Source organism: Sinohyriopsis cumingii, unplaced genomic scaffold (assembly GCF_028554795.1).
Source record: "Sinohyriopsis cumingii isolate HCF-2022 unplaced genomic scaffold, ASM2855479v2 utg001110l, whole genome shotgun sequence".
Classification (NCBI taxonomy): domain Eukaryota; kingdom Metazoa; phylum Mollusca; class Bivalvia; order Unionida; family Unionidae; genus Sinohyriopsis; species Sinohyriopsis cumingii.
Window position 1 is genome coordinate 867,799 of NW_028315961.1, and position 26,720 is coordinate 894,518.

The 26,720-nt window shown below is 38.5% G+C and overlaps 1 protein-coding gene across 2 annotated transcripts in view; it reads left to right on the top strand.

The window, feature by feature from the left end:
* The window catches only part of LOC149772829 (nephrin-like), a 267,846-nt gene that overhangs the window by 221,485 nt on the left and 19,641 nt on the right, over window positions 1–26,720 (top strand). For both annotated transcript variants that reach the window (XM_089947226.1, XM_089947227.1), the window contains 3 exons: window positions 8,190–8,312; window positions 25,761–25,779; window positions 26,633–26,694. In XM_089947226.1, coding sequence (XP_089803352.1) covers window positions 8,190–8,312; window positions 25,761–25,779; window positions 26,633–26,694 — 204 coding nt within the window. The remainder of the gene's footprint in view (window positions 1–8,189; window positions 8,313–25,760; window positions 25,780–26,632; window positions 26,695–26,720) is intronic.

Sequence of the window (26,720 nt, forward strand, 5' to 3'; positions counted from 1 at the left end):
CTGAAATTTGAATCATTTGATTCTTTTGGTCTTACATAGAACTTGTTATGATTATCTTGGATTTAATTTATAATATCATAATTTCCTCATAAAGTTTCATTTAATAACATTGATAATTAAATTATTTGTGAAGTTTTACAAAATTAGTTGGTTTTGCTTCTTTCCAATGTTTAGTTTATGCCCATTGAGTCGGTACATCATCTCAACTGCGGATGATTGCTTCCTTAAATTTTATTGGTGTATGTCATTTTCGACATACACTCACATCCTGGTTTGGTTGGGCAGAGCCAGCTGTAAGATATTTTGCTTTATTCTGCTAGGAATCCATCCATAATGTGAACAGAATCCTGACTGAACTGTTGTAATAATACATTCAGACTTGACTCTATCAGCACACTGACTGTGGTGAAATCCATGGCCAGAGAACTTAATGTAATTGGATTTTCTCACTGCAATTGCTTTGCACATACAGCTTTGTGTAACTGAAGTCAGAAGTTTATAATAAGTAAATACAAAAATAACTACCCTTAGGTAACATTGTAAATTTTAACGAAACCCAAGCACACTTTTGTTCAGATATAAAGCATAAAGTACTTACAATTCCATGACATGTATAAGTTTCGTAAGATTTAAATTGATAGATATAACATTGTTATATTGCTAAAACCATTTTACAATAACACAAAAACTGTTGGCAGGCAGTTCTAGAAAATTATTGTGTTCCATGGTTACAATGAAAGAAAAAGCCATATAGGTATGTGTGTGTGCATGTATGTCTCTCTCTCTCTCTCCTTGATAACTCACGCCCTGATAACTCATGAACCCACGTATAACGCGGTGTCAGGCGTGGATCCCAATTTTTAAACCAGAAAATACCCTCAAAATTGATCCCTTTTTGTTGAACTTGAAGAAAATCATGATCAAAATTGGTAACGGAAACTTTTGATGTATCACTCGTTTTATCATCAAAAACGGTAGATAGGACCTGGAAATTTTAGTCAACACTGTGAAATATCAAATTTAAAAATAGGACATACAATTTGTGACATTTTCTTTCCAAACGACATTCCTAGTACACTGCAATTAACAATATGTAAGGAAATTTCGATCAATGAAAATGGCACTTATGCTGAGTGGAGACAGTACTTTAATAAATAAATAAAAATTAAATAATTATTTTATCAATTGAATTTGTGTTCTAGTTCTATCTTTTAGTTCCTTTTAAGTGTAATTATCATAAATGAAACATGTCCTCTTGAAATTAAACATAAAATGCGTCAATCTACCGTAATAGCTATTATCTGAGAACCTAATTAAGTGCCGACCATGTTTTGATAAGTGACTTCTGGAAGTATTTGTTGTATTGCTGCACTGAATTAAAAGCTGGCCTCCTCTGTATTATCACATTAATTATGTCTTTTCAATTAAAATAAAGGAAGTGGAATAAGAGTTAAAAGGCATGAAAATCCAAGAAACTTAAAATCGAGCAGCCCCAGCCATATGTTGGGTGAACTCACTTCATTTGATCAATCAAACACTTACAAATGTTATTGTGTATGTAACATAAACTACCTTAACTTAACCGACTCTTTCATAAATGTGATCAAAGATAGCAAGGCAACTGAAGCAAAATCAACACTTCATAAAAGAGCTTGATTTCACAGATACGGACAATTGTGGGCAAGCCAGTTTCAGAGAATTCTTGAACTTGTACTTAGAGAAATCCTCAAGGGTGATAAGTTTCCTTATCACTTCAGGTGAAATCACAACATCATTATTGTACTAACTGAACAATCCAAAAATTTGGTTTTCGACGTAGATGATTGTCTCACAAAATAAATGTTGCGTGTTTTTTGAAAAAAAAAGGAATCTTGTTTGATGGTATATCAACATTTTTTCTAGTTCCCTACTATAATGGACTCCACATTTGGCAGGATAATATTAAACACTGTTATGGGAACCAGACTCATCAAGAAAACAAAAAGCAGTGATGTAATACACAGATTTTTCGTGTACACATGATGGTTGTTGTACCCAGCTGGAAAGATCTTTCATATGTTGGACATTTTGAAAATAAATGTTATTTAAACAGAATGACGAACAACTTCATTAGAAAAAGAGCATTATTAAAAGTTATTATCTACATGATTGTAAAATGAGGATTCAGTCAATAAACAGCCCAGTTCCCTAACGCCCCGCTTTCCTCCCCCCTCACGTTTTTCTCAGTGTCAATGCAATTTTATCCTATTTTTGGAGGTACCTCAGTAACTTGTGCCTCAGTTATAGTGAGGTCTATGTTTGTGGGCCCCATTGTGCATAAGTTATCAAGGGAGAGGTGTTTGTGTGTGTGTATGTATATATATATATATATATGGCAAGGTGTTTCTGGTTTTGTACCTACCACTAATCTGTTGCACTGAATACAGTAGACTGGTAGTGGTAGACATCTTATAATACAGGTATTAGCATAGGTACAGCTTGGTGATCAAAAATATGAAGGGAAATACATTCTGTGTAGTCATGTTCTAAAGCAAGGACACATAGGCGATGGAAGATGTATGAAGATGATCTCTTATTTTAAGATGAAATCAAGTCAGTACAGGACTTCTGTACTTGCCTGTTAAGTGAACATATTCTTGAAATTGTTTTATTTTGTCTGTGGTATTACACGTTTTTAATATTATTCATTTCATCGCAGACTAGTATCGCTGTTCTGCACAAATCGTTCTAATAAAGATGAATGCAGTCCATATCTTTGTAAGATATTCACTTGGAATATTTGTGAAATAATGAATGCAGATGCAGAAACCATATTTGGTGTGTGCTTGGCTTTTAACATCCAGTATATATGGGTTTTGGTTTTTAGTATTATTCCGTAAAAGGAATTTTGATGAATTGCTCAACAAGAAGTGTATAACGAGGCTTTAAAAATTGCAAGAAATGACTCGTGGGTGTTTCAGTTGACAATTTTTTATTTGACAACTGATCCATTTTCAGGCATTATGTTTAACTAGCTGTCTACACAGTTCTCTATTGCTTGAAATTTGCTTTGCTTTTTTTAATATCAGGGAAGTAAATTTTGCTTTTGGTGGTTGTGTACCTCTGGTGACAAAGAGGCACATATACCCTTTTCTGTGCTTGGAGACTCCTTCATTGGAAAAACATCATTAGCAATTACCATCCTAGGTCTTCATATGCTCAGCAAAAAGACTTGTCTTTCCGCCAAACAGGAAGTGATTGCTGAAGTGCTGCACACATTCAGGATCCCCACTGTACAGCGTACTTGGAGGGAATTGGAGCCCAAAACTATTTTTAGTGCTGCAATACTCTTCAGTCAAAATTGCCTGATTCACTCCTCCCACCCCATTTTGATGTCCCAAAAGTAGTCTGTCCTTAAATAAAGAATGATGAATATTGTGCATGAGCCCATGACATTTAGACCAGACCGAATCTGTGTTTTACTAGTTCAAACTTTCTAGAATTGTCAAGAAACTTAACCCTCTTGAAATATAATTGTTACATGGATGAAGGAAATTCCATCCGGAAAAAATCATTAGCTATTTTCCTTTTTCCTTCTTTTTTGGAAAGACACCAAATATAAACATGCAGGTATTATGATGTATAAGGAAGCAGAAGAAACTGAATATTCCATTACAAACCCCCTTTCTTCAACTTTTTCAAGAAGTTTTTCTCTTTTCTTCATACAGAATATGGAAATATTGGCAACACATAAAGTTGACTTTAGTTCTTTTTGCATATACTGAAAAAAATGTAACGGTCATGGCAGGGTGATAGGTGAGTCCTCCAAACAGTCCTCAGTGTCAACTGCAGTAACTCATATGATTATTTAATTTTATTATGAGAAAAAATGCTTGATAATTGTACTTAATATACTTACATATAGATGATAATTAGCTAATTGTTTATATTTTGTTTCTGCAGCTTTTCAAATCATTTGCAGAATTACAAGGTTACTTATTATATACTGTTAACGTAGCTAATACACCAGGGTTGAAAGGTCTTAAAACACTTGACACTGATGCTTGCTTGGATGGATGGATGGTATTTGTTTGTATCATGATTATGCATTGACATTAATTTTGGCACAAGGTTGAACTGAAGGAGAGAGAGAATAATAAAATTGTAATCCAGAATGCTATTTATGATCCTAATAAGGAATTGAACACTTGTCATGAGTAGCAGGACCTGTCACTACAGGGTCCCCATCTACTTGTCTTAAAGGATGGAACAAAGTCGAACTTGAAGTGCACCGGAACTCTAGGCAAGTCAGATTTAAAAATGATCTAGTATACGGAAGAAGCCAGAGATTTATAAACTGAGGCACAAGGTATGTATATATATATATATATATATATATATATATATATATATATATATATATATATGCAATAAACTGACAACGAACAGTGCAAAGCTAGTATCTTACTAGCCTGAGCGCTTTCGACTCATAATGAGTCTTTTCAAAGGCAAAGACAAAACATAGACATGACAAATAAATAAAACAGAAAAACCCTTCTATTTTCCAGCTGCTAGAAATGTACTGATGGCAATCTTTTTGTTCAGGCTGACTGGCGCCAACTTTTCAAAAATAATTTCACCTAAAAAAAAATTAACTTTTACTTGGTAATGCACTAATATTGCATATTTTTACATATTCTTGAATCAAAACATCCTTGGACCATGCACAACTCTACGTCGTGTGCAAACATTTATATAAAATCTCAATCTTTTGAATTATTACACTTGTGATAAGATTGTATGATACCATCATGAGCTTCTCATGGGTCAGTGGTTCTTACCAGGGTTTTCCTGGGTTCTTCCTTCACCATTTATACTGGCCGCCATGTATAGCCTATCTTGTGCTGAAAAATGGCATTAAACTCATCAACAACAACAAGACCATCATGATAAAAATGCAATCAGCAAGGTTTTGACCAGTGCAGTGTCACAAGCTTTTTTGTACTAATTCAAGATTTTGTAACTGATTGAGCCATGTAAGAAGAATTAAGATTTATTGCTCTTTAAGCGCAAAATATTTTCATCACTAACAATAGCATCTTGGATCATAATATGTTAGTCTTTCTACACCTTGCAGGATTGATGAGATATATGAGAGTTTTGCACTAGCAACATCTGTTGGATTTTACATATTTCCTCCCTTAGCAACTAGCCAATAGCATGCAAGTTTTACATTGAACATCGGCCAAAAATGGTAGAGGCAACTGACTTCAAAAGGATACTTTATAAGTTTATTGTCAAAGGTCTGATTCAGTACTAGAAAGAAGCCGCTATGAGTGTATTTGGGGAAAAGGATATATTTGTGCAAACACGGGCTGGCAGTAGAATATCACTTACTTATCCATCAAAAAGATAATTCAGTCATATTTCTGGCTCCAGCAAGTTATTAGGCTAAGATGAGTCAGAATATTTTACCCAATTTGCACAAATGATCTACTAATGGCTGAATAACTGTCATTAGGACGGGTGTGAAAGTGAATAATGTGTAAGATGTATTAATTTATTCAAATGTACTCGGCATGGTAATTAGGGTGACAGTGTTTGGATGAATCGGTGGTAAGTGGCCTGCACAAACATTGGAATTGGCACCTTTATGTTAGATTATAGATACAAATATTGCCAACTAACATCTGCAAAATCCAGTTAATAAAAATTAATGTGTCTCCAACAAGGATAGAATCCCTGTCGTGATGCGTGTACGTTTAATGTTACGTCACTAAGGCAGTATATATTTGAGAAAATGGGTCACACCTTTTTCCAAATGAATTGTATAACAAAAGTCTGAACCATCTTTTACGAAGAAAATCCCTAGACCAGTGGGCAGCAAATTTTATGCAGAACACTAGACCTGTGATCATCACATTTTTTAAACCTTCTTACCTCACTGACCTTTCAGAACTTATTTAGGTCAACATGGCCACTGACCCTCAAATGTTTCGGAAACTTTGGGCTAGTAGTTATCAATTTTTCAGAAAAGCTGGTGAACCTTTGGTAACCAAATTAATTGTTATAAAAATAAAAGGTCTGGGTCAGTAGTTCTCAAGATAATTGTTATAAGAATGAAAATGTGTGACCCAGTGTTATAACATCTATTTTAAAGATAATATCTCATGTACACTTTATAATTTCAAAAGTATCCCCATTAAACTATTCAAACAAATAAGTGCAACACACTTATAAGCTAATTTTGCATAATTGCATGTTTTTAGCATGTTAGTGTAAACAAAATATTCACTTCATTTGTTTGCATTAGATTATTCCTATTTGGCTAATATTTGTGATAATTATTGTACACATTTCTCCTTTTATGGGAGCTCAGGTTAACTGAGTTGTGTAAAGTGTATTCACGTAGTCCAGTTTTCATGACACTGTTATAAAATTCCCATTGACCATAATGTTAATGTTAAAAATATATTGCATATTTTGGCGACACACATGTTCCACCCTTGAAATAACCGAACTGTCATGAAAGTCCAGTACTTTAAAATGTGTTCTCTTTCTTTTCTCCATTTAATATTTTTAAATAGCAAAATACCAAGATAAAAAGGCAACAAAATACTCAGAACAAATTTGGTCTAATGAAATACCAGTCCGGACACGTATAAATATCAAAGACTTAAATTCATTTTTTTACAATAAATATAGCACACATAATGCTAACATAACCAGAAAAAAAATCAAACCTTTACCAAAGAATCACTAATTGGTTTCATAACAGGTGAGGAAATCCATTGTAGGTGTAATGCCTGAAGCGAGGAGGGCAAGTCCCTTTTGAAACAGTAAAATTGGATCCGAAACGATTGGAATCCTGGAAATGGGAATCTGAAAAAAGAACAAAAGAAGAACTAATGCCAAAATTGTTTCTATTATTCTATTATTGTGCTCAAATTTCATTTGGATGTTTTTAGGAGACAAACCCACATATAGTGATGGGGAAAGGACATGCATAATATTTTTTCAATGTTAGAACAAAGGGGATGTTTACTATTACTAGTTTCTTATTGGCTAGTGTCGGCAAGAAAGATGAGTCAAAAAAGAAGAATTAACAGATTTTTTTTCCACAACAAGATGAGGAAATGAGAACATATTAAAAGGAAGCAAAAACTCTGGATGTGATAAGATGGAAAAAAGAGAAGACAAAAAAGGTGAATATGTTACATTTTGCAGAGCTAAAACAACAGAAATACATGTATTGGATTTCCTCTTTCACATCCTGTTTAAAGAGACCTTCAAAATCCAAGATTTCAAAACCTTAAAAACTGCATCGACTACCTCCACTTAGATGTCAGCAGTGACTAATGACAGTAATCATGAAGGAACCCATTAGGTGGCTGTCTACTTTCCCAATGACAATGGCTTGAAATATTTGGATTCATGTGGATTCCCTGCTCTGGAAGATTATCTCATCAACGTTATGAAAAGAACTGATGTTAGAATATTTACTGCCTTCTTTTGGAAGTAAACAATCACAAAACAGAATGGTAGTTTAGTGAACATTATAACTATCAATTTTCTTCAGCACAGACTTGTAATGTGCATCAATCTCAAAATAAGACTGTAACGGTTTATTGAAAGTTAAGTCTTACTCCACATTGTTATAAACCTTGTATAAACATTCATGTTGAGCATTTGAAAGTTGTACGTGAATCGGAGTGGACTATCCCTAATCTTTCCTTGTGTTTGTTGATATTTGTTTTTGTGAAGTTTATTAAAACAAATTTTGATTTAGCAGCAATATAATAATAATAAAAACAACAATAATAATAATAAATGCTTTACAAAAAATCTTTAATACATGTTCTTTCTGGCTCTCTCTTTGACATTGTTTGAAATCGTCTAAGTTGTTTTTTTAAGTCCCTGCTCATGAATTTAAAGGATATTTTCTTTAACATCTCTGCCTCTAATATGAAAGGCGATGCATTGTGACGAGTTGAGCTAGTGAACATTTCAGAAATGGAGTTGAGCAGATCAGCAAATCACAGCAAGACCCCATTCCGGCTGCCAGCTACTGCCATAATACCGACCCCATCACTATGGGCCATTATCATTAGCATGAACAATTAATATGGAATCAGGTGGTTGGACTGAAGGTATAAACAATAAATTGCTCCACCATTAAGTTTAAAATTACTCACTGGATTTTGTTTCAGATACACTGGGAAATACCAACCAGATAATGCTGATTGTATCCGGAATCCTTTCTTTCCTGGCTGCTTGCCTGTTTATTGCTGCACTAGTGTTATTTTTTCGATCAAGGAAAGATATATGCAGTGGTATGTTCCTATTAAAAAACTTTGGTTTTTGTCTCGCATTCTACATCTCTAATCTGGAGTGACTATCTATACTAAAGTTAATTACTTTGTCATGATTCGGGAGTGTCTGCAATGTATTAATGCATTATAGACACTATGTTTATTCTTTATCGGGGCTATACATCTAGTCCGTAAAGTATGGGGGTTGGCCCCTGAAGGCAAAGCGATAGTAACCAAAACGCATAGACCCGGGTTTGAATCTCTGCAGAGTATTCCATTAAAATCATTAGAATTAAAACTCTTACAAGTTTAGTAATTATGTATGTTTGTCTCTCTAGCAGCAGAGGGGGCGAATCGGACATTTTGTCCAAACGTCATTTGGCTTAATTAATACCTTCTGCACTCAGCGGATCCGATGTCGTCAGCGCCTGGTAAAAAAAAAATGACGTCGTCGTCGTTGTCATCGTCGAGGGTCCAAATCGACAATTGCCCGGACGTCATTTAGTTTAATTGATACCTTCTGCGCGCCGATCCCAGCGTCGTCAGCGTCCGGTAAAAAGGCGCGACGACCGCGTCGATGTCATCGCCCCCTCTGCTGCTAAGTGGTTATTTACAACTAACCGAATATTTGGTCAAGTCCGATACGATATCGTGTCCGAGGATCATGTAAATTTATCGTTACAAATCCATGTGGGGTCGACTGAGCATGACTAAAAAAGTTTCGAAAAACATTAAAGTCCATGTCACCGCCACACCATGTCTGCCAAATATTTCGTAGCGTGTGTGTATCAACGCCGTTGAATACAGCAAGAATATTACAGTTGTCTCTGATTACTTTTGGAATCTGAGTGTATCGTTGAGTGACATATATCACGTCAGTGTTTTTATGCCTGCCTCTGGAAAATATCCTAGCTGGGTTTTTTTGATTGTCTAACATGACATCATCGTACACGACTAGATTGTTAACGTCGCCATCAATATCATCGATACCTGGTGCATCATTGATATCTGTAATAAACTCGATGACATTTTTTTTAGCGATCGCTGATGCATTCTCGTTGAAATCTTTCAACACCTCGTAGCATCGTTGATCATCTACGCTAGGAGCAACCAAATACAACTTATCCCACTTCATCCATCTCATTATTAAATTGAGTAACAATTGCGTCTTGCCGGATCCAGATGGTCCGATGATAATCATCCGGATCGAGTTTGGTAACGCTGCAACATGCTTAACTGGTTCTCTTGTTTTAGTCGCTGAAAAGTCAATTATATTCATGTCTCTATACATAAATTATGGATCTATATTGTGTAAAGTGTAGAGTGCGTACTGGCACAAATGATATGACAACCGTTACAACAAGAAATAACAGATCGGCGCTTACTGGCAAGTGTGCACAATGCGGTATAAAGAAATTTAGATTTATTTCTATTAGACCCGGAGATGTTTTAAAAAAAAGCGAGGAGGTGATATTGCAGCCGAGTTATCAAAACTCCCCGGAACCCCGTGGGCAAGGTATCCAGGAGAAAAACACCTCCCAGGATATAGCTACTGTGGCCCCGGAACACGATTAGATATCAGACTCGATGATCAAAATCAGCCCAAACCCGGTGAGTATCCAATAAACGCTATCGATAAGGCGTGTCATGCTCATGATGTTGCTTACAAAAGTAGCGATCTGCAACAGCGTCATATCGCGGACGTAAAATTAATTCACGCGCTAAATGCTATTCCTGATAAATCCTTCAAGGAAAAATTGGCCTCATGGTTGGTAAAATCGGCTATGAAAGGTAAATTAATGATTGGAAGCGGAGCTTCTCGCGCTGGTAATTGAAAACGCTAGCGTTTATAATAACAACATGGAATCCATCTATTATTCTCCGAGGGGATACTGGAAAGGGAAGGCCGCAATTGGTAAGCTTGCAAGCGCTGCAAAAGTAACGAGGGCCACTGTGGCTAATTGGTTGTCCAAACAGGCTATATGGCAAATCTATCTACCACCGCCTAAACAAATCAACTTCTCGCGCTTTGATGTTAGCGTACCTAATGAAGTTCATCAGGCTGATATACTATTTCTGCCGCATGACAACGGTTACAAATACGCGCTAACCGTAGTTGATGTTGCGAGTCGATACAAACAAGCGGAGCCGTTAAAAAGAAAGTCAGCAACTGAAGTAGCCGCTGCGTTTGAAAGAATTTATCGAAGAGGTCCTCTGCGCTGGCCAAATCTATTACAAGTTGATCCTGGTAGTGAATTTCGCGGCGCTGTTTTATCAACGCTGAAACATCATAGCGTCGCGGTACGACGAGGTCATACTGCGCTACATCGTGATCAGGCAATTGTTGAACGATTCAATCGGACTGTTGCTGAACGGTTATTTGGGTATCAATACGCGAAGGAATTTATCCAAGAAAAACGATCTCGTGAATGGGTCAAAAGGTTACCAGGCGTAATTGCAGCGTTAAATAACGAGATTACCCGAGCAATCAACATGAAGCCCAGCGACGCGATTAAATACGAGTATATACCCGGAAGATCAAAAATAGATAGCGTTTCCAGGCCGATTCTCGGCGATGTCACCGTGAGATATCTGTATGAACCAGGAGAGCTTGAAGGCGGTAAAAAAAGAGCTACTGATCCTATTTGGAGTGTTACCACACATAACATATCAACGATAACACGATCAACTGATAGACCACCGATCTATAGACTGGATTCAACTGCCCCACAGCGGGGGTTTACACGCGAGCAACTACAAGTGATACCTGACGATACTCAATTACCCCCGCGTGGTCTTAACTAGCGCCGTTGCGTCTATTGCACTCAAGACAGGTCAATCTCACATTGTTTTTGACATGACCGAGACTGTTATCGATCCTGTCCACGGTAAATTGGCGAGCGTCTTTATCCGAATAACGCCAACGCATTACACAATTACAACTCGCGCAGTGATTATTCTGTTGTTGTCGTAACGCAATTATTAATTCGGCATCAATATCAAAACGCCGCTGTTTTTTTTTTATCCTGTTGGCGGTAACCCGAGAGTTTTCTATCGATGACGCTTGCATCGATGATGTCGTTGTCGTTGGTGACTTCGTCACTGACTCCGTCACTGACTCCGTCAATAACAATTCTTCGAAGCTGATTTATCCTCCACACTCGGGACACTGCAAGATAGACTAGATTTGACCATTCGATGCGATTATCAACTATCCAAACAATTGTGTCCGTGATAGTCAGTCCCTGCGAGGAATGTATTGTTGTTGCGTATCCTAGCGTCCACGGGGATTTATCAGCACGTAGCGCGTCCTCGACGACGCTGATATCAACGAGCACGATATCATTCAGCACGAGAATTTGTTTTTTTGTCCCTGACGCTGTCGGGGCCGGGATTTCAACTTCAATGTTCTGCCGCCGTGTGTCCGCGGGTCTATAGCATAACGGCACTGGGCGCGTTGGAAACTTTTCCTTATGCAACGTAAGCAACTTCCGCTGAAGTGTGTCTCTGACTATCTTTCTACTCGCTACAATCAAATCGTTTGGTCTCCATGTTTCCCAGAATTCATTTAATGGCGTTTCCGGAATCACCTCGCAGATTATTTCACATTGAATTCTATCCGGCTGTAATCTGATTAATTTTTTAACCTCGCGCAGTTGTTCATCAAGTGCCCGGTAATCAGTATCGGTTTCTTCATAATAGTCCACAAAACCCTTTAACCAATCATGTGGACCCTCGCCGACAAATGGTGGTGGTTGGCCATGGTCGCCACACATGATCACCGCTGTATTCGCGCGCAGCAACCACTCAAGAAACATTTGTAAAACATCTAACGAAACAGTACATATCTCATCCCAGATGATAACCTCAGGAATAAATTTTTCACCCATTCGATCAGGTGTCCACTCACTACCGCTGTATCGAAAAAAGCTGTGATAAGTAACGGCGTCAACATTTCGTTGTTTTATCTCTCGCGCTAGTCTATGGGTCGGTGTAAGCACGATTATACTTGCCCGCGTTCGAAATAATTCAATTGCCCGAGTCGTCTTTCCTGACCCGCCACAGCCGCTTAAATAAACTGTTTTATGTCTACAAATTGGATCAGAACACGGTGGTGCATTAGACCATTCTGACAATTTATCACCGCGTAGGTAATTGTTTTCAACGGTGACATCTGCTGACGGGGAATAATCGCGTCGTATTTCATTTTTAATTCTCCATGTACCCCAACTCTCGTCCGGACTAGTAAACCCGGCTACGTTTTCCTTGTACTTTACGTCAACATAAAACGAATCAACGGCTACTCTAACCGCGGTGTCGGGAAATTTATTTATCATTGAGAATAAATTGATAGCGGCGTAACCCAGCATAGACGCCCTCAAATGCGGGTATGCTGGGCTGTCTCCATCGCCGTAGGTGACAACTGTACCCAACCTTGTTCTATTGGACAAAAAAGCTGTTTCGCAGTTCACGTATCTATTTTTCGCCACTGCGTCCTTGATTACGAAATCATATTCTGCGTCATCTATAATTAGCCGCGAGCAATATCGTTTGTAGTCGCAGTTTTTTCCACCTTGTGTAAACTTACCGATTATTCTTCTACCGAGATCTTTTGCCTCGCGGTTTCGTTGGTTGAATATCCTCCTGGACCATTCGATGATATATTCCTCGTCGGCATTGATGTGTTTTCTGGATTCGTCAATTATGCTATCTAGATGCTCCGGTTCTGGTAACCAGACTTCAGTCTGCGCTCGGTATGATATAATCGCGTCACTGACAATCAACGATACAAGCATGCTACAATCAATCATATACCGTAGCAGCGCTATTGGCAACCACTTTTTTTCAGCCATGTGCCTACCGATCCAAATATAGCAACAGCGATGAAGTCCTGCCGCAAACTCAAATGATACTACGCGAGCGAATCCGGTTAAATCAAAATCAGGCAGTGGTCCATTAATAGCAACACGAGTCATTTCATGTCTGGGGTGTCCAAATCGTTTGAAATACTCAGCGGCGGATCCATACCCGAGAAAACTCGCTGGATAACAGGCAACCATATCAACGGAAATCATAGCGTCGCGGCTGTATTCAGTGTTCCATAGTCCACCGTGATAATATTCCAAACAACTGGATTGTACATCCGGTAGAAATTCCTTGCGCGTTGGACTCCACGCATTTTTCCTTGCTGCAACATGAGCCGCAACCGATGAAATCGTAAAACAATTTGTTAGCAGTTGTTCATCATGCTCCTTAAATTCTATGGCGGTTTTTTTCATCTTGTTGTGAAACGCTTCAGTGCGGTATAATTCACCGTTTGGTCTTACAAACTGATCAAAAGTATCCGCATCGTTTTCAGCGCTGCGAAGTAACCACACTGACACAGGGTCGTTTTTACACAAGCAGGCAATAGCATCAAATAGTTTCCTCTCCGTGAGAAAACCATCTTGTATAAATTCCCCGGGGATATACTTTACTGTTCTATCCCGTGGAAACACTGTGATCGCGGGCGTCCACGCGTGTTCGTTATGATCAATAATTTTGATTGGGGCTCCCTTTGATTTGTACTTTGATTCGTATAATACTTCACCGGTTATCGTTGTAACGGTTATTGGAAATCTCAGCGATGTTTCTAATCTCGCTATGTCGCTGATGGTTGCTCCTCGCTCTTTTACGGTTAGTTCCCATTGGTTTATTTTGCTACGTCGTAAATCGGTCAATTTGTTTCCTCGACATGCATTTGTAAAATGCTATATTATTCGTTCTGCTACACAATTTATCCCCGTTGACTGTTTCATCGGCGCTAGTTTTCCGATATCAGGTTTCTTATTTAACGGGTATATTCCATAAACAACTGCTGTTTCAGGATACGCTCGTTCATAGTATGGTTTGTCAATTCCGGTTAACAGCCCCGGCTTGGAGTCGCGGCTAACAATGACTGTTTTCTTGTCGCTGAGAACCGGTTCAAATTTATCACGTATGATCCAATTACCTGATTCCACCCGGACAATAAATTTTACTCTGAAGAAATACTTTTTACCGTCAAGTTGTGATATTATCGTTGCTGCGCGTTTGTCGTTCATGGTAGCATCAACAACGCCATCAATTCGAAATGTTGACCAACTATGAGATGCACCATCACGCTTGAATTCATTAATACAATCACGTATTTTATTTAACAGGGTTCTATCGTTTATTAACGCTTTTGGTGCGCCCTTGAGGGCTCTATCGAGATTAAACTTAATATTTTTCCAGGGCTTAATTGCTGATAATCTCTCGAACTCCTCCTCCATATAATTAAAACAAGTATTTAGATGAAAGAATTATCATATAATGAATCACTGCAAATGGTTGATGATTGGGTCGGTAACCCCGTGCAATAAATCATGTAGAGGTGAATTCTGTGGGTATCATTTACAAAGCGTTCGCAACGGGTCCCTTGGCCCTCTTCCGTGCTTGGTTTGCCGCGTTGGTGTAAGAGGAAAATCGCAGTTGTGTATCAGCTGCGGTGGAAAACGATACAGAGAGTTAAAACGTTATTACGATAAACGAATTAAAAACGCCGTCATTGACCCCAACAACGACAGGATTATAAAAAACCCTCAAGACTACATTGAAAGGTTTATAATTAAAGCAAATAATGAATTAGACAAATAGTATTATTATGCAAATGAACCAGGACTTTAGACCTCACCCCGTGCTTGTTAATTACGAGGCATCTCGCGACGGTGTTGTTAGAAATTGTAGACTGAAGAAGCCGGTTGGATGGAAAAACAATCACGGGTATTTAATGTTTACTGCTGGAGGGAAAAAATATCTCTGTCACAGAATCATCTATGAATGTTTCCACGGATTGATCAAAGATAGTCTCGTTATTGATCACATTGATTCTAATTATCAAAATAACAGACTGTGTAATCTGCAAGCTATCTCTCAGAGTGAAAATATTGAAAAAGGCCAGACTGGTAAGTACTTAAAAGCAGCAAGGGGCGTCAAATCATTTGATACATCAATGCACGAGGAAAAAATATTTCAGTCAATGAATGAGGCAGGAAAATATTTTGACATTTGTAGCGCCTCAGTACGATTTGTTGCAGAACGAGTATATCAAACAGCTTTCTCAAGTAAAAACGGACATAGAATTCGATTTTCATATCTGAAGGGGGATAACTCGTGAGGGTATGACGAAGTCGCCATGATAGAGTTATGCTGTCACGTGATTGCAAATAGTCGTCTGTTTCAATGTAAATGAGTTACCTATGCGCGTTCACCTGGAACGCACTACGTGCTTATATTTTTTAAAAACTCGTTATTTGTTAGGTGCGTCCGTAGTCCGATGCAAACATGTTTGACTATGAAACTCGAGTCAACAATTTACGGGTTCGCACCTCGCAGCGGGCAATTGCCTGGCGGGAAACGGTTAGATGTTTTTTTTTTCTATATAATTGGGGGGGAGGGGATAAAGCCCCCTTCGTTGAAGTTCAAAACGAACCAAAACGCAGCCCACACTATCATTCATAGTGTGCGCGGTTGGTTTTTTCCAACTACGCAACCATGATTGATTTTTATGGGTTGCGTTTTGGTTCGGTTGAGTGCAAACCACGCCCCCGTCATTGTTTGTACTGTCCATAATTAAGTATATGTATGCCTGTAATCTGCCACAAACACTTCTGCAACATCGAGTGGAGATTTACGGCATTGTACTGTCCATAATTAAGTATATGTATGCCTGTAATCTGCCACAAACACTTCTGCAACATCGAGTGGAGATTTACGGCATTGTACTGTCCATACAAAAAACGGGGTCAAAAATGACCCCCAATAATTTTATTAAAATTTTTTATATTAGAAATAAGATGTTTATAAGAATATGGATCCCCAAGACATCAATAATATATTAACTGAGATTTCAAAATTAAAAAATCAAGGAATTGTATTATCTGATAGGCTCAACAGCGAGGAAATATTATCCGATTATGAGGTTATAAACGAGCAATCGAAGCGGGGGCGTTTTACGCTAGCCCGCGAGTATTCTTTTATAAAACGATTACAACATACAATTAATGAGAACCTGTATGGCAATGACGTAAGCGTATTCATTGGGTTATTCACTGCCGTTGAAACAATACGAAAAAAACTCGGGCAGCTTTATGAAAAACGCCGCGAGATCTCTAGTAAGATTAAAAACATTAGGAGGATTATAGACGAAACCCCTGTGGGGAGCCTCAGCTTGAAGTTACCTGTGCCCACGTCGCGTGACGAAGTCGGCATACCAATGTAACATTATATACATGTGATGTGAAAAAGTAATGGTTTATTTTTTTTTCGATAAAGTCGTACTATAACGTTTTTAATTACCTATCCATATACACACAATGACACTACTTTCGCTTCGATATATTTCTGCCACCATGGAAAGACTCGGCGGAAAATTAGAAAATTTTATTTGAAATTGCGGATCAATTTACAATAATGGTAGGTGAATCACTTACTACTCGGCTAGCCAGAGAGCGGCTAGCAGCGCTTAAAAAGTTTATACCGTTACGAGACAGAGTGAGAGAGAAACTTCAAACGCGGCAACAAATGCAAACTGATTTTGCTGTTGGAAGTGAACAGTTATTTGCCCCGGTAACTAAAGCGACTAAGGATGTTACAGCGGCAACAGAACGAGCAATATATGGAGATATTCCTAAGGAGGGCGAGCGACGAGAAGTGCCTCTTCTTCCTGTACTTGAAAAGATAGCAGCAGAGACCGAACAAACAAAAAAGTCTCTGGAAACACTTCCCGTGGATATAACAACTACTGGACAGCAACAACGACAAAAAGAACGAGTACTAGAAGAACTACGACGACAAGGTGATACTAAAGAAGAGGAAGGAGACGTTACTATAGAAAAAATGTATTCACCACAAAGTATATTTACACACGATGTATACAATAAAATTAAAAGTTTAGATGTCACTGAATTAGCTAGATTCACCGCGCTGAATTTTTCACCTGATCTAAGAGAAAACGCTGTAAACAAAATGTATAAAGAGTACATAAAAAATGACAAGAATTGGATAAAAAAAGTATACCTGGCAAAACGCGGCAAATTTAAAATCACAAAAAATATTCGCAATGATTTCGAGGATTTTAAAAAGATGGTATTGAGTAGAGTGGATAAAGAAAAGTCAACTGGATTTCTTGGTAAATGGGACACAACTGGAAATGGATATTTAGGCAGCGGCTTAGTTGGAAACGCTAGTGTTACTTGTCCTGGTAATGTTCTCAGTGATATATCACGGTTAGAAGTACTTATCGGAGGGAAACGAGCCGGAAATAATTCCAGAGAAATTATTAATGAAGCCGCTGATATTTGCAGGCGGCTATTTGCCGGCGGTGTAATGGGTATTAATATATATCGAATGCTCATAAACGAACTCGTGGATGGTTTTGATGACCACGGTCATCACAGCGATTGATCAATCACTGGTGATCACAATTACTAATTGGAAAACATTAACATAATAATAAGATGATCATACATTACAACCACGATAAACCAGTACTCGTCTACGTGGTAAACTCGCGATTGCCTGTTTACCGCGCGTACTATGGAGATGGTCTCGGTAATACCATTGCGGGGTTATTTACAAGAATGGCTCCAAAAGTAGCGCCGTTAGCCAAACAATTAGGAATGAAGGCTATTGATGTTATTCGTGATAGGGGTATTAGTGCTATTGGAGATGTTGCCGGAAAGGCATTTTCTGCCGCACGAGATAAACTAATGTCATTGGTGAGAAAAAGAAAACAGAAACCACCGGTGATGCCATCAACGACAGTGATGCCTGCAAATGTCAGTAAAGTAATAAATAACGCCGTGGAAGAAAAACTAGAGTCGTTGGCGGCTCAGTCATCCACCAACGCGCTCATGAACGCAATAGCGGGGGAGTGGTCTTAAACAGAATTCAAAGAATTTACGACGAAAAAATCGCAATTGAAAACATCAACATGATAAATAATAAAATGTTTGCGCGAACCGCTGATCCCGCGTTTGATATGGATGCCCCAGTGCGCAGGGATGATTCTGTCCGTGATTATCAATATTATTCTTATTATGCAGCACAACCCGACCTACGATCGCGAATTGAACTTCAAGTCCAAGATACCAGTAAATATTTTTTGCCGTGTGAAGCGTTTATCGAAATCGAGGGAGAACTCGTGACAAATGCTGCCGATAATGCACCATACGCAGATGACAATCGTGTTCGAGTTGGCTTTGTCAACAACGGTATCATGGCGTTATTTGAGAGCGCCAGATATCTTATTGACGGGCGAGAAATTGAATCAATAGAACGCGAGGTTGATGTTGCAACGACGATAATTGGGCTAGCTAGATACTCAGATGATTATACAAGATCGGCGGGCCCATCTATGATGTTCGCAAAGGACACCACTAATAACGCTGATCACATTCAGTACATTAACGTGCTAACACCACAAGATACTTCAGTTGCTAATCAAGCTGAAGCAACCAATCCAGACCGCAGGGCAAGACCGGGCGCTGAGTTCAATATTATGAAAAGTCTTAACGATAATTACAATACGGGATTCGCAGCACGAGTAACAATGTTGCAAAGACCACGCCGAAAGTTTTCATGCGCGATTCCACTCCATCACATATTTGGGTTTTGCAGAAATGTCAGAAAAGTTATCTATGGGGCTAAGCATACAATCGCGCTAACGCGAAGGGGCGATGATAACAATGCAATATGGCGTGCTGCTGGTGTCGCTGACGGTAAAGTCGTTTTAACTAAAATAGCATTGTGGATGCCGGTGTTGACTCCATCAGTTACCACGGAAGCACGATTGTTAGCATTTATGGAACAGGGAGGGAAATCGTTGTTGAGTTGGCTAGCGGTAACAACTGATGCTAAAGAGGATAACGTCGCCGATACGTTTACATGGCACTTGGCATCAAAACAGGGTGTTTCAGCCCCGCGTCATATATTCATAGCGCTACAGAATAGGGAACGATTGGGCAGTCAAGAACGCAGCCATATGATATTTGATCAATTAGGAGTCAGGGATGTTTCGCTGAGAATAAACGGACAACAGGAACCATCCGAGGATATACAGCTTAATTACGGCGACAACCATATCGCACGTGTGTACCATCGATTGCTGTCATATATGGGTCGTGATCAAAACGTCGACACTGGTTTGCAAACATCACAATTTGATTTTAAAAACCTGTATCCGATTTATTATTTTTCGCTGAACATCTTGATTTAACGAGACAATCCGTCGTTGATATACACTTCCGAGCTCGTATAGCCCCGGGTGGTGCCAATTATAGAGCGGTTGCTGTCATTCTCAGCGATAAATCAATGCTGTTGGAAGGTGTTGGTGGACGAATGAGAATCGTTGATGCGCCAGTGGAAAACATGTAATTGAAAGCACAAACGCGTTTACAATAAATGTCGTATAGTGTCGTCAGTGTAGAGTTGACTGATGGTCAAGTCAAGAAATTACGATCAAAGTCGGCTAAACAATGCGGGACCACAATAACGCTGAAGCCGTCGCAGATGGCGGGTGGTAATCATAAGATATCGTTGACGGCGCGTCAAATAAAACATTTCAATAATGCGATGAAGAATAAAAAGGGTGTTCAAATAGATTTTTCAGCCGCAGCGATTAAAAACATGGAAAAGACCGGTGGGATATTTCCGCTGTTAGCTGCGATTCCGGCATTGATTGCCGCGGCCGCACCAGCAGTGGCGAAGGCGGCGGCGTTAGGAGCCGTTGGTACCGCGGCGGGGATGGCATTGAAAAAGGCAACCGGGAAAGGCTATAAAAAAAAACGATCCGTGGCCGGAAAGGGTCTAAGACTACCGGGAACCCCGTATTCATGGTATTCGGGAAAGGGTCTAAGACTACCGGGAACCGTTTATTAACTCCTATGTCTAATTTTGATTTAATAGACGCCGCAAACGCGCTAGCGATAAAAAACTTTAGAGGTGTTTTTATGAGGGATCAATTACCGGCGGCACCAAGGAATATTGAAACCGGCATAATTAACCTCGATAAATCCTCCGGAGCGGGAACTCATTGGGTTGCATACGCGATTGATCCGCGTGCGATCGTCTATTTTGATTCATACGGGTTAGCCCCGCCGAACGAGTTCATGCAGTATATCCGGGCGTGTTCAGCCCCGGTTTTTTATTCCACGCTGCCAACGCAGCAATTAAGTGACCCACCGATATGTGGCCGTGAGGTATTGAACGTACTCGCGGCGATTTCATCATCGCGGAAACCACCTCATGTGGTTGTAAACGAATACACTAGTGGGGTCGCAGAGGCCCGGCGGGTTAATTAGAAACGCCGTTTTTTTTTACAATAACGATGATTGATATTTGGGGACGACCGGTTTCGGCGCTGAAAAAATCCACGGAAACGCCCGCCACCGATGACATAAAAAAACTAATCGAGGATGAAATCGCTGATACGTTACACTTAACCAGTGTTGACCCACGTGAAATAGTTGTATTTCAAGACCGCCAGGGTAAATTGAAATCCAGTAATGTGTCGCTGGATGACGTTTTAATACGACAGCGTGATGCCGCCGAGGGCACTATCGCGCTGTATACCAGCGACGGACGACTCAAACCGGGTGAACCTATATCGGCGGTGATGAATAGGATAACATTCGTCCGAGACAGTTTTATAGGGTTGAATGGATTTGTGATCGAACTTGACACGCAGGTGAAAAAATCTGTCACCGAGGTGAAAAAATCTGTCGCCGATATACAACTCACTACCGCTAGTTTTTTTGGGACCCCGACGGTAACCGAACCGAATCTTGCGGGGATAAAAACCACTATTTCGGAGTTTACAACGCTGTCGGGCCAATTTTACACGTTACGAAAAAATGTTAACAGGATCGATGACAACTTTGGTAAATTCTTTGGTAAAAAAAATACCAAGCTGGATGAGATTACAACAACTATAAATGATATCACTGCGTATGGACAGGAAATAAAAACAATCAAAACTGATGTTGCAACGAACAAAAGGAGTGTAGACGTGCATGAACGGGAAATAGAAATAATCGGCGCTAATGTTGCAACGATCATAAATAATGTAGACTCGCATGGACGGAAAATAGAAACAATCAAAACTGATGTTACAATGATCATAAATAATATGATCGCGCATACACAGGAAATAAGAACAATCGAAACTGGTGTTACAACGATCATAAGTAATATGAACGCGCATACACAGGAAATAAGAACAATCGAAACTAATATTGAAGCGAACAAAAAGGGTGTAGACGCGCATACACAGGACATAATAACAATCAAAACTGATATTGAAGCGAACAAAAAAAATATAGACGCGTATTGGCGGGGAATAGGATTAATCAAAACTGATGTTGCAGCGAACAAAAAAGGTATAGACGTGCATACATATGAAATAGGAACAATCAAACTTGATGTTGCAGCGAACAAAAAAAGTATAACCGAGAATACACGGGAAATAGAAACAATCAAAACTAATGTTGCAGCGAACAAGAATAATATAGACGCGAATTTGCGGAGAATAGAAATAATCAGAACTGATGTTGAAGCGATTAAAGACGGACTACCGAGAGTAGCAGAGCAATTCGAAAAAATAAAAACCCCTCATGAAAACATCATCAACACAGTATACACGATTCGGCATGGATCATTCGATTGGACTCCTACACAGAATATAGTAAATATTACCGCAACTGTTAAGGGCATTTATCGATTGACACTGGTTTCAATGATGCAGTTTAATATATTATCGTCGAATTCATCCGGGTTTAACAATACAATATCAACAATTATAGACAAGAACGCAACTGAACAGTTTACAATTTATGCCGTTGATGGAAATTTAGCCGGGGCAAACATCACATGGTATGTGGAATTTGTAGCGAATCTAATTAATTAAAAACACTAGCTCTTTTAAAATAAAAATGACCACCAGGGTAATTGAATCAGAGGTATCACCGACGTCACATCAATATCGATTCGATACCGCAAAAGAATTCTCCGCGAACTTGAAAACGCTTTCCGAACAATACCGCGCAAAAATAAAAAAATACCGCCGAAAAATAACCGCCATCGACGCGGTCGTGTACTCGGTGTCGGGTATAGTAGCCGGTACCGGTGTTATTTTATCCACGGTGACCACGATAGCCCCGATCGCTGTTCCAATCGCTATCTCCGCGATGACAACAATTGCTGGAGTCGCCAACGCAATCACTAAAAAGATATCATCGTGTTTTCAGAAAAAACTCGACGAGTATACAGTAAAACATCAAATAGTATCCGACGCGTATTCGAAATTATCCGGGTTGATCTCGTTGTCGATTGATAATTTGTTCATATCCGATGTTGAATTCTCCACGATGGTCCAGTTGTACAGCTCCGCGATGTCAAAAATCGAGGATTTTCAACTGGAAGCCGGAACCACTTCAATGGGCTCTGGTTGTTGAAATTAGACACTAAAAACAACGAATAATAATAATGTCGCTGAACCCCGAAGGGTTTCAATTACTTCAGCGGATCGCGGAGAACACCACTCCGGTACAAACAAATATGATATCGATAACGTCAACGAAACCCGAATTCAGTGTGAACTTCCCATCACCGGTTCCAGTGAAGGAAATAGCGCTGGCAAAATTGCGAATATATCACAGTTGGCCTAATATCCGAGCGGACGCATTTAACGGACAACAACCTAATAACTCGCTGGTTTTTGCATGGACAAATAAACCCGATGGAACCCCAGACTGGAAGGAGGTTACAATACCAACTGGGTCATACCAAATAGAACAAATTAATAAAGAATTTCAGCGCAGGATAAAATCGATCACAGGAAAAGAATCAAAAATCGCTATTACGGTTCATGAACCGACGTTATCGTCGACGATTGAAATAAGCACACCGGGGTATATGGTTGATATCTATAACAGTTCAATAAGAACCATACTAGGATGGCCTAAGAATCCACCTCATGAAATCCCCGCGGACAAGCAATCGTATCATGAGATTACCCCCCGGTATCGACCTGATTGGTCTATTATAAAAGGCGCGTTATTACCCAGCAAGTTTATATTTCGAGACAGGAATACCATGCAATGGGAGTTTCCGTATAAGGAAACTCCTAAATTGTTCGCGTCGACCACAGTTGGTTTAAATGATATCACTGATGCGTTTGCCGAGATTAATCGTATTTACCAATCACAACTAGAACAGCTACGGGAAACAAAAACACGAAAACACGTTGAGGTGTTAAATCAACTTATATCAGACATGGAATATATCAATAAACGAATCGTTAAAACAATATCCGATAGCAGCGATGATAATAAACAACGATTCCTAACCGAGTATAATATCGCAGAAGCCGATTTACCCGATTTCAGGTTTCCAGGATACAACGCGCCAGAACTAAGAAAGTCTCTTAATGATTTTCTCAGTCCATCAACTTATATCCTCAAACACGATAACGGAGATGATGGTAGGCATATTGCCCCGTACAACGTAAATATCGCATCGGTGATAGCAATTAATCTAGTGTGTGATGCTATCGAAGGGAGTTACCAGGTAGATACCAATCAATCAAATCAAGCTCAACAGGGATATATCCTTTATTCATTTTCACCAACAGCCCCTCCGGGATTTTTAATCGTAGAGAATCCGATTAATCCGGTCTATATGCGATGCCATAATCGGTTTTTAACGAGAATTAATTTTAAACTTACCGATCAGTCAAATAACCTAATTGATCTACAAGAGGAGGAGTTAGTGATCACTCTGTTTGTAAGATCATAGCAGCAGAGGGGGCGATGACATCGACGCGGTCGTCGCGCTTTTTTACCGGACGCTGACGACGCTGGGATCGGCGCGCAGAAGGTATCAATTAAACTAAATGACGTTCGGACAATTGCCGATTTGGCCCCTCGACGATGACAACGACGACGACGTCGTTTTTTTTTTTACCAGGCGCTGACGACACCGGATCCGCTGAGTGCAGTAGGTATTAATTAAGCCAAATGACGTTTGGACAAAATGTCCGATTCGCCCCCTCTGCTGCTTCTCTAGATGTGTAGAATATATATATATATATATATATATATATATATATATATATATATATATATATATATATATATATATATATATAAAAATTTTAAACCGGTATTTCTTTGTTCCATTTAGTACAGGGTGTGCCTTATAAAAATTATACAATTTTGTTATATGCAACTGATTGCAGACATTAATAAATATTAGAAACATTTCTTTTCTATTTGTTTAATGGTAACCTTTTCCATAGCTTCTTTTTCATCTTAATATACTCATGCAACACAAATAATATAAAATAAGAAACCATTTCACAGAGGAAAGTCTCATCTGTTTTATGTCAGTTTTATTTTATACGGTAAGAAGTAAATATGTAAATCGATTGTACGTTTATCAAAAGCTTAAATTATGACATTAACTCTTGTGTATTACTCGATTGTTTTACTCAACATGGTTTCAATAATCTGCATTTAAAAATGAAAGACTTCTTTATCAGAAGTGTATCAAGTGTTAAAACGTAATTTTGCTAACATTGCTTGTTTGATCAACATCATTCAGATGTTTGCATCCCATTCTGTACATTCCTTCTCAACTTTAATATTGTTCTTACCTGTCATGCTATTCGAAAATATATGAATTCGTTCCTTACTATGTTGATTGATATACATGTACTATGTAGCTAAACAGATAGATTATGATTTTTAAAGGTACCATGGAGATATTACAGCAAAGATAACTACCTGTCGTGAACATATATATATACAAGCACACACATAAACATACATACATACATACGTACATGTGTCAAATTCATCAAATAATTTATTTCCTGATGATTCAAACTGAAAAGATAAAGGACAATATTCTGAGTTAATATCCATTAATCGTATTGTTCTATCGTAAGTGAACTACATCAGTCTTGAATGTCTTGTTGTACCACAATGATATAATCCAGAATATCTTTGAATGAGTTCACAATAATCCCACAGTAGGGTTTTGGTCCAAAACATTAAAGAACATTTTATAGCTGGAGTGAATGACCTACAAAAATAATTCCTATCAAATTATCTCTGAACAAATCAACTCTGGTGATGGATTCCAAAAGACATATACTATACATGAACGAATAATTGTTTAATAAATGCTTTATATTCATATTTTATGTAACCCATGTCGCAATAGATTGCTATTGAAAAGCCGCATTTCCAATGGAAAATTCCACCAAATTGTAAAGAAGTTTGCTTCCAGAACCTTCTAATCTCATAGATTTTTAAATCCATCCATTTAAACGTTTGCAGCATACCATGTATACATGTATTTTTCTGTATTAGTCTCTTAATTCACTCACAGTATTATTTTTTGTAGGATGCAAGAACGACACAAGGTAAATTCTGTTCTGATTAATTTTTATTCTTTTGTATTCTAGTTTCTAATCAACAGAGTTTGATAAAAGCTTACTTCTGGCCACCAGATTTGTCTGTTAACATATCTCTTAATCTGAAGATTCAAAAGTCTTTTGTTGGGCATATTCATATCGTTGCTATCTACTAAGTTCAAATATGAGCCATAAAATCAAAATTGTAGTCTCAGTGGAGAGAGCATGAATTGTATATTGGACATAATCACAGAACCAATTAAAAGTTGTCTTCCGATTCTGTATTCGATTGACTCTGTATTAATAAAGCTTCAAATTCAATTCACCTCTCATCTTGCTCTAAAGCCATATATGCGTTTTTCAATAATGGATGACAGATTTCATTTTTAAATATAAATGATAAGCAGGTTAGAAACAGAAGCATTGATGAAGAAGCGTAACCCATGTTTAATTTTTAAACTTTTATTATAATAGTCATGTTCAACAGATAGAACCAAGGTGGCTTCTGCAAACTTATAAGTCACACATAATTTTATTATAAGCCTTAATAGCACCACTATTATCCATACCAACATGCTTTGTCTAAGGTAGACAATAAACACAGTTTAATTAGATGATAGAAAACATAATTTAATATTATACTCTTTTTCAGTCTTTTAGTACACAATTACATGAATTATATTTCGATTTAGATTGGAATGTTAAGGAATTGAGCAAAGATGGAACCCACTTATGTCATTTCACAGGTTTTAAATTTTTCTTTAATTCTGCCCAAAGCTTTTTGTGTGTTTAATAACAAATTATTTGCATAGTGTATACATTGTAGTTATTTTTAAATGTAAATTTTTAAAAATATATTTAGAAACAAGACATCGGTTGAAGATTTCAGCGATATCGGACTTTGTCAAGCAGGGAAAACGGATGGTAAGATTTTGTATTTCTCTCATTAA